The 10,382-nt window shown below is 40.5% G+C and overlaps 1 protein-coding gene across 1 annotated transcript; it reads right to left on the bottom strand.

Moving 5' to 3' along the window:
* Positions 1-3,169: 3,169 nt before the first annotated feature.
* On the bottom strand, positions 3,170-6,033 carry FSHB (follicle stimulating hormone beta subunit). The gene is made up of 2 exons (XM_018567864.1): positions 5,874-6,033; positions 3,170-3,530 (listed from the first exon to the last, which is right to left on the bottom strand). The coding sequence occupies exons 1-2, from the start codon at positions 6,030-6,032 to the stop codon at positions 3,306-3,308; spliced, it is 384 nt and encodes a 127-aa protein (XP_018423366.1). The 5' UTR covers position 6,033; the 3' UTR covers positions 3,170-3,305.
* Positions 6,034-10,382: the final 4,349 nt, after the last annotated feature.

The raw sequence follows: 10,382 nt of genomic DNA, 5'->3' as shown, positions 1-10,382 counted from the left end.
CGGCCATCTTGCATGAATGCAGACGCGGTCCTGTGTGCTGTGTGCGGCGGTGGAAGATGGCGGACACAGGTACTCGTTTTAGACATCAGAGCATTTGCACGAGTACCCATGCAAATACTCGGTATTGCGGCCGATACCGATGCTTGTATCGGTATCGGTGCATCCCTAATATTTGGGAAAAATTACTGAAAATGTTGAAAAAAAATAAACATTTTTTAACATTGTTAGGAAACAATTATTATTACTTAATTTTTTGGTAAAATTTAAAAGATGGGGTCACGTCGGGTAAATAGACACCAAACATGTCAAGCTTAAAAATTGCGCGCACCCGCGAAATCGCAAAAAACTACCATACCCAAAATTGACCATAGGCGACGCTTTAAAAGCTTTTACAGCTCATCAGTTTAGTGTTATCAGTGATTGATGGCCCTAGAATTATTGATCTCACTACGACGTTCGTGACGATATGTAACATGTGCAGCGTAATGGGCGCAATCGTCGTTTTCCTATTTTTTTTTCCACTTAACTTTATTGCTATCAGATAGGGGTCTAAAAAACGCCCTATGTGATTGCAAAAAATGTGGCAGGTCCTCTTTATGGAGACATCAGGGGTTCTCCAGGACCCCTAATGTCACCTAGGACCCCCTGAAGAAGTTGATGAAGCAGAGATCTGCTTCATCAGCTTCTCTCCAGCGTCTGAAGCTGGAGAGTGACACAAGAATGCGGAAGTGATGTAATATACATCACTTCCGCATTCTGACACCGGAGGGAGATCGTGTACCGACCTCCCTCTAATCCCCTGTCAGAGAGGCACTATGCTGGTCCCGGGCTCCTTCCGGGCACAGCAGAGCCCGGGACCAGCGTGACAGCGGGATGGGGGGCCGTGGGGGAGGGGGGGGGACATGGGTCGGCAGCTTATACAAGCGATCCGCCAGCTCTATAGCCAGCCGAACAACCTGACAGTTCATGTGTTCTGCATATTTTTGCCTAAAGGTTTGTGCAATTAAAACCTCTGTTTTTAGCACATACTGTTAAACAGGATAATTTGTTTTGTTGAGAATAGCGGCTGAAGCGAGCTGAAGGATTAGCCGAGTGTTTGGCAGCTTAGTGAATAACCCCCTATATCTCACCCAAATCCTTACAGACTCCAATCCAAACATGCAAAATGATGCTATATCTAAGTCAATACCTGTCATTGTTACCTAAGCTACAACACTTCTCCTTCCCTTTCAGAAAGTGCAAACACAGTAGAAAAACTGCCAGAAATGGAATGTTTAAAGTATATTATTTATGTCTAAACAAAAACATATCCTGAAAAATGGAATCACTGAGGAAAGTGCCCAGTTTAAAAGCAGGATCCCAAAAAAAGATGGCAAATACTGAAATGAATTTAAAACCAAGACATCAATGGAGGGTATAACACATCTTTATTGCACCTTCAGATTACTTTGAATGATACAAACTGCAGAGCTTAGGACAAAGTACATTTGAAGATTACAGATCAAATACAAAGACATAGAGGATTTGATAAAATGTATACTTGAATAGATGTTGGGACAACCACTTATTGCTAAGCCATTATTTACAATTGCAAGAAAAAGTTTGTGAAACTTTAGGAATTACATACATTTTGGCATATGAGATTTACAGCATGCTTACCAACATATTAGTCCCAGTTCCCAAGACACTGTCAACCTCACCCACAACCTACACTTGACACGCCAACCTCCTGGGTGGTCCTGCCTGGATCAGGTCCACTTCCACTAAATATGCAGATTAACCCACCCGCGGCCATGATCACCTCAGCTGATACCCTTTATTGAGTCACTGTGCATGTTCAGTAACTGAAATAAGGGTGATATTGGGACCCTGGAACACAACATCATCGCAACAGAGGACCAAGATGCGGAACTGTCCCAGATGGCATCCATAGTATAGGGACATCATATAACACCACAACACCCAGGGGTCTATTCACCCTGAGGATCTCTGTGAACGTTAATTCTGTAAGAATAAAGGCATGAACAAACTTTCTAAGTATATTTTCTTTTCATGGTTGAATGTAATGTAATGCAATACCACATTGTGGCCACTAGATGCAACTTAGAAGCATAGGAAATACATACTTATTTCCTAAGCTCCTCAGGCAGGAAGTGAGGGAACAGATCGACCGCATAGGAACACAGACTCCAGTAAAATTCTGCCAGAAGTTCTAAGTCTTCCAGATTCTTTTTGTAAATCAGTTTTTCCTGCGGCCTGTGTCCCTGTTTGGAAGATTTACCCTCACGTCCTGTTCTGTTCATGAGCTTGTCAAATAAACAGGAAATAAAGAAATGTTACTTCACTTCCTGTTCTGTTAGACAGGAGGTAAGGGGGAAGTCTCCTAACTGTAGACCCCTTTTCACTGTATCCAAAACACCACCCACATAATTTTGGTAGGAGCAGGCCTGTAAATGAACATATATTGCCCATATAGTGCCAACTATCACAGCTGGAGGAGAGCTACAGAGCCGGGTCTGGGCATTGGGACTGCATGAGGTGTAGTTCAGAATGACATCGCTGTCCAATACACACTGCTAGATTACTCCATACTATGGTCGGCATTTAAAGAACCACTCAAAATGCAGGCCACGGTGTGGAGCTTGTGGAGTTCTGTCTGCTGAACGCAGCAGCGAGAACTCGGTAATTAAAAAAGAGACTGGTCACATGGCTTTGACAGGTTAAGCCCTTTATTCATTGTTATTCCACGTTGCTTTTGTGGACCACAATGTATTTGTAAAGCATATGGCTGCACAGAGTTCTCTCTCTTTGTTTTTTCTTTTGTTAAAACAGAAGTACATCCGGGGTAAGGCTGTTGCTTTATATATATACCCCCTTAGAGAAAATGAAATCATTGATTTACATTTCTTACATGTATATATACATAATTATATTGCTTAATAGGCATTAATAACCAGCAGACCTCCAGCTGTTGATGAAATGCAACCTTTTAAAATGAAGAAAGGAATATATTAAACCCTGTCTTTCATTCTGTCCAATCCATTGAGGCTGATTTACCAGTTGACAGGTTGTCTAAATCATGACAATTCGGTCAACATTGGGACCAATGGGAGGAATAAAGGAATGCAAGTCTCAGCATGCATTAGCAGACCCTGGCAGACAAGACATGCTAGAGTTTGTAGTTCCTCAACAGCTGAAGGGCTTTGGTTGTCCCACCCTAGTTAGAGGCTTAGGCATTGCAGCTGATAAGAGAGACAGGTATGTGTAAGACAGTCTGGAAAGTATAACAGTACAATCTCTATTACTCAGTCTTGATTTAGAGAACAGTAAGAAGGCCCTAAAGCCCTCACTGTACAATCGGTGGTTTCTGAATCGCACCGTCCGCAGTGACAGTCGATAGCCACCGGATAAGTGTAGAACGGATTTACATTCTCAGCACATCCAGGAATTTTCACCGTTTCGTAAACGACATCAGTGTACGTGCAGACACCTTGCTTCTCAGACTTATGTGGGTACATTAAATTTGGATCCTGAAAGGTAAGAGGAAAACATTTAGAATAAAGAAAGGTGCAAATACAGTACATGCAAATGTATATTATTATTATTAGTATTATACAAAATGTATATCATGTCAACAGCTTGTAGAACACTTTACAATATAAGGAAGACATTACAGTTACAATACAATTTAAGATGGTTATGAAGGCGCTGCATAGATAAAGTTTACCTCGGTTCCCAGCTAAAATACATTTTTGTAAAAGTGGACACTTTTTTGGAACATTTTGCACTGTGCTGTAGTGCAGCGGAGGGGATATATCCTCACAATGAAGAAGCTGCATGTAATCTGAAGTTGACTGGTGTTCTTTGCCTCACTTGTCTCCGTAAACCACAGTATCCAGTTTACCACTTCTCCCCTCACATGACTATGTCATATTTTATCATTGCCTGAGACCTAGCTAGCAGGTTATGAGCACAGAGACTGATCGCTGTGGACAGCTTCATAAACAGCGTAAAAACAGGCATGATTGAATCAAATGCACTTATTAACCCTTAGCAATCTACTAATGGCATTTTATTATTTTGCGCAAGTAAGTCCGCTAAGGCTTCCTCCATGCATTAAAGTGGTAGTAAATGGTAGTAGTAAGTGGTAGTATCTATAACATAGGAGGCAGGTGTTACTTAATCCCCAGAGATAGCTCAGAACAATTCATAATAATAACTCAGAATAGGCAGGGAGCACAGGAAGTTATTAGTTAACAATAATTCTGGCAGGGTCTACAGGCATTTTATTGCATAGATATAACAAAAAGACTTTCAATGGTATATTTAACAGACCAACCAGGAGAATATAAGAGAAGTTCATTGTTAGGGGTTACATACGCTTTCATTTTTGATATGATCTTCCCATATTTAAAGAAAGGTCTGTATTTAGGAAGTTGGTGACAAGGGAAAGCCATACATTATCAAGCAATAAGTACTTGTCTTGCAATGCTTTTCATTTATATGTGGGAGGAAAAAAAAGGTTATGCAGTTCTCTTGTGGCTGTATCAATTCTTAGATCTGACACCCTTCTCCACCACATTTCTGTTAATTTGTGTATTTTGGAAGAGGCCTTTAGTAGGTGGATGGGGAGCAGATTTAGGCCCCTTGCACATGGGAGGTCCAATTGGGTCTGCCTGTGAGTTTTATAGGCGGACCTAATCGGAGGCCCACTGCTAGTCTATGGGCAGCCAGGTGTAAACAGATGACCCCCTAACTCCAGACATGTCCATTTACATCCGACTCCCATAGACTGACATGGGATCTGGAATTTTGAGTTCTTTCCTCCATCGCAGACACGGATGTGCATGGATCCCCTCCTGATCAGCCAGTGTGAAAGGGACGTTCGGGGGGAGAAAGACATATGGAAAGGGGGAAGTGAAAAAAGAGCAAGAAGGAGGACTGGGGGAAGAGGGCATTAGGGGAAGTTCAGGTTTTAAAAAAAGGAAGGGGATGAGATATATGCAGGAAGTAAGGGATGTAAGGAGAATAAAAAGGCAGAAAGAGAAGGAAAAAGAAAAAAAAAAACATTGGTGGTGAAAATTGGGGAGTGGGGGTCTGTTGTCCCAAGTTTTTTCTATTTTTAGGCGTGTAGCACGATAGCAAAACTTAACCATGTTATAGATGTTTTTGGTATTTTGCCAAGTGGGTACATCTCAACCCAGCAGAACCAGGTTTTAAGAACGGATCTCCCCACTTCTGCATGTTCTTCCATATTTCTGTCACTTCATTAAAAATGACCTGTCACTTTGACCATTAAGTTCTCTTGGTAGGACCCCCCTCCCCCATACACTAATAATTTTCTTTTTTTTGCACTTTCCCACCACTCCATTCCCCTGCAGGAATGCTGATTCCTAAATAAATGTGACTTATGTTCTTACTGCCAAATGATACCATATATCTTCCATAAGTAGAGACAAACTTTGGCTCTCCAGCTGCTGGGAAATACTGATGAGCCTTGGTGTGAACCCAGTTCACAAGACTCCCCCCCTCCTGAACCATTGAGTTGCAATGAAGCGCATTACCTGCCCCACAGCTATACATCACAAAGGGGTGGAGAATGCTTCCACCGCAACTTCCCCCACTAATTGTGCCACTAGGTGCGAGTGACAGTCAAAGTTTTCAGCAGGCTTGTGCAAACACAGGTGAACTGGGTTCACACCAAGCCCAAGCTTATCTCTAATGGGAATCTACAAGCCCCAGCATTCACTGCTATCTTTTGGCAGGCTGGGTGTCCTCTGGCAAGTTGTATTCACTGTACTTCTGTGCTGTGTTGGCTTTAGGATGCAGGTTTTGAATACAGAATCTTTATATAAACTCCTCATTACACTCACCTTGGTGTGGCAGTATCCTGAGCACCAAGTGGCATTCACAGAGATGCAGGCTCCACATTCCTCCTTTTCCAGCACAATTGTAATATTAGAAAGCTCACAGGTTGTGCACAGAATTACATTCCAGAACATAACCAGCCCGTACAGAATTATCTTCTCCATTCTGTTTGAGAGATAACGTAGTTCAGTACAATGTACTAATAAAGGCTTCACAAAAATGTTTAATACCTAAAGCTGAAGTCCAGTAAAAAACATTTAAATACACAGATGAAATACATGCATGAGAGATTTAGAGCCTATCAAAGAATTTCCTGCCACCTAGATTTAAGGGTTACACAACTCTGCCACACCGCTGAGTCCTGCCCGGTAGGGTAGCAGAACTGGTCTTTCTCTGCAACACGCCTCCTTCCCACCCCAACTCCGTGACTGAACAGACAACCTTTAACTTATTCTAACCTTCCCCTTCCTTTGTACATATATAACATTGAAACCAATAAGCCTCTGATGAACTAAAGCAACCAGTTTATCTTTCCTCTTTCGGCGGTCAGTAGGTATATTTTCAAATCTGCCATTATATGTCACAATAACAAACACTATAACTTAACCAAGAGACTGACTAATGCTATGCTGACACACAATAGATTAAACCCCATGGTAAATAAAGCGGACATGCAGTATTACCTTTATGCCTGTGCTGGTGGATCCTAGTCATTGACACAATGTAAATCAGTCGCTTTTATACCCAGCTCTCACCTTGAGGATTTATTAGGAATTAAACTTTATCTGGTTTTGGCTGTAACAGGGATTAGTACCTGGCTAGACATTCAGGCCTTGACAATAGGACTGACATTTGCAGCCCACGCAAATCACGCTTAATACAAAATGCAACCAAGGACCTGTACAAGAATTATGCCTTATTTCTTGTTATTCTACATATAACCAAATACAAAATGATGAGGTTCATAGAAAGTGTTTGTTGTGTCTTCCTTTTTAGCCTTCACTGACCTAGGTCATTATTTATAGGCAATCTCATCATTTAAATGGAAAGTATTCTGTATTGTCATATTTGGAGTTATTATTGGAGTATTTAGTCATTTTCTATACATCTTCCACATTTGCACACATTTGTTCTTGAATATTTTTGTTATTGTAGTAAATAATAAGATTTTTGAACTTACCGTAAAATATTTTTTTTTGTTTGAGTCCATTGAAGGACACAGGAATAGTGCAGTAGATGATCTTAGATGAATGGCTTGTACTGGTGTCTTCAGAAGGTTAGGACACTAACATAAAATGTTAAGCCAGCATCTTGTATAACCCCGCCTCCAACTATCATGCCTTTGTTTTGTGTGCAAGCAGTAATATTTTCAAATGCACAGAATGGTGGGACCTTTGCCTCTCAATGGAATTCAAGAAGACTTATTTTCTTTATCATCCATTGAGAAACACCATAAAAATAGATAATCTTAAACCAATAGGACATCCAATAGGACACACAAGTGAGGGGGTGGGCAAAAGGCTCTTAGAGATCCAACTAATGTGAAATAATAGCACCCCAAATATCAAAGAAATTAATGTCTGATATAGAAGGCTAGATGGAGAAGGGCCCACCAATAGGAGACCCATAACTAAAATGAGATCACTCAGACCAAACCTGTGCTCCAGGCCAGGACATTTAGAAACACCTCAAGGAGAAAAACCATACCTAAGAACTAGGGATGCACCGATACTGGTTTTTCGGTATCCAGTAGAAGTACTGATATTTTTTTTGGTACTCGCCAATACCGAGTACTGATACTGGTGCCGTGTTCCCCAATTATCGGGAAGTCGGGTGGTGGATCATGACCCGTCGCCCGGCTTCCTGATTGCCTGGGAAGCTATGTTCTAGTGAAAGAATGCCAGCTTCACTTGCCGAGGCTGCATGGCGTTCTGACCAATCCGGAAGCCAGACGGTGGGTCATGAGATACCTTCCAGCCTCCTGATTGGTCAGGAAGCCAGGCTGCCTAGCAACAAGTGAAGCCGGCTTCCTAGCCAATCAGGAAGCCGGGCGGCACGTTATGACTTGCCTCCCGGCTTTTGCCGATTGGCTAGGAAGATGGCTTCACTTGTTGCTAGACAGCTCCTAGGACACTAGCAAAAACCTTAGGTACAGAGGTTGAAGGTGGGGTTATACAGAGGGCTGGCTTAAAGTTTTTTGGTTACCAGTGTCCTAACCTCCTGAAAGCAGCAGTATAACCCATTTGTCTAAGATTATATACTGTATATGTGTCCCTCAATGGACTACTAATTCAGATAATCAAATTCTCCTTAATGCACATCCTGCAAAGGGAATCTGTGACTACAAGTCTGAAGTCTCCTCCACCAACCATTCTGAAGTCTACTTCTGTACGTCTGACATCAGCATTCCTGATTGGATTTATCACTGGGAGTACAGGGTCAATGTCAACAGCACTGTGATCCCCAATAATACAATAATGGATATGTGTTGTCTTCAAATGCACACAGATTTTCTATGTTTTAATTTACCTTTCCAGTCCCATAATGGAGTCTCCTTCCACTCCAAGGCCGCATAGTAACCGATTGGGCTGCCATGGCTTTTGTTAAACCATTGGTTGTAGCAAATGAACTGCTGGTGTGCCTCAATTGCTGTATGGTGAATGATGATGGTATATTTAACAGACCACAAGAGACCAAATAAGAGAACTTTATTGTTTGGGTTTACATACCATTTAAATGTCTTGTGTTTTATGTTTCTAGTATTCTTCTGTGAATACATGTTTATACTTTTAGTTGATGTACCCTAAACTCGCTGGAAATGTATAGCCTGTAGGAATTGCATGTATTTCTCTCAGGTTTCCTTTCCAAGACAACAGAGAATTAGCACAAAGTAGTACACAGATTTATCCACTAGTAGGTGATATTAAGCTCCTAATTTCGGCCAAAGCAATTAATTACCGCAGATCAGTACAAACCATTCCTCAAATAAATATCAATAATGCCATTTAAAGTCAAACTAATAAACAGTGTTTGCCTTAAGTCAATTTTGTTTTAAACATGAGGTTCAAATGCCACTTTGTGGGGTAGGGATGGGGCAGTGGTCAAAGCCAACAATGACTTAGAGTGATCTTATACATATTGAATAAGAACATTCATTATATTTTATTGACATAAAGAATCTTAGATCTCTAAATATATTACCAGAAACATTTTGCTCCTTCAGTTTTTAAACATGTATTTTTTTTTGCATTCATTTTATTGCCCTTTTTAATGATGCCTTTTGGCCTGAACATCTGAGAAAAAACTAAATTAGTCTATGGGCTAGTCCACCCAAAATGAATATTTAAAGCAGCACTATAATCACCTGGAGAATGCAGGAGAGAATGAGCATGTCAATGTAACAATTGCTATTCCCATAGTAATAATGGTTTCATTAACATGCCATAGTAGCAATGATTACATTCACATGCTCATTCCCTCCAGCGTTCTCTTGAACTGTAACACTGAATCCCCTTACTAACATGCATATATTTCCTCTGATCCTCAGCGCCATCTAAAGGCTATAATGTGGTATTTTCCCTATTCACTCCATTCTGTATGAAAGAACATTCAACAAAAAGAGAACTGGTTAACTCACACAGAATGAATGTACCTGCAATTTTGCTGGATGAATAGCTATGCAAATTTTATTAAATAGACCAGATACAATGTCTCCTCTGCAATAAAAAAAACTTCCTGATTGAAATGTTTTTTTTTTTTAGTTTCAAAAGATTTTTATTTTTCACAAATACAAAGCATTTAGTGCATGCACTCAAACATAGTGCGCATGTATGGATAACGGTTCATACATGGAAAATGATCATAACAGGGAATATGTACATTAAACATGGTACTCTATTGCGATCACCTGGACTGTATGCAGAAAAGGTGGGAATCTGTTTTATCGGTGATCCCAACAGGGGGAAATGTTTTTAAAAGGGCTACAGGTCCACTTTCAGTTATGAATAGACTTACAGTAGATGGGTTAACTCGTTGACTGGCTGTTTATGTTTAAATTCAAACACATCCCCCCCCAAAAAAAATATTATATATACAGGTGAAACTCGAATAATTAGAATATCGTGCAAAGTTCATTTATTTCACTAATGCCACTTAAAAGGTGAAACTAATATATGAGATAGACTCATTACATGCAAAGCAAGATAATTCAAGCCGTGATTTGTCATAATTGTGATGATTATGGCTTACAGCTCATGAAAACCCCAAGAACCCCAAATCCACAACCTCAAAAAAGTAGATTATTACATGCAATCAATAAAACAAGGATTGTACATAGAACAATATTGGACCTCTGAAAAGTACAAGCATGCATATGTACTCAGTACTTGGTTTGGGCCCCTTTTGCAGCACTTACTGCAATTACTTTTGCACGATATTCTAATTTTTAGAGTTTCACCTGTATATATGTAATTTTTTTTACCAGACACTTTCTCCTTTCCCCCTTATAGCTGGCA

Source organism: Nanorana parkeri, unplaced genomic scaffold (assembly GCF_000935625.1).
Source record: "Nanorana parkeri isolate BGI_ZX_2015 unplaced genomic scaffold, ASM93562v1 scaffold30, whole genome shotgun sequence".
NCBI classification, from domain to species: domain Eukaryota; kingdom Metazoa; phylum Chordata; class Amphibia; order Anura; family Dicroglossidae; genus Nanorana; species Nanorana parkeri.
The sequence above is the reverse complement of the archived record's forward strand: the minus strand, read 5'-3'. Positions and strand labels throughout refer to the sequence as shown.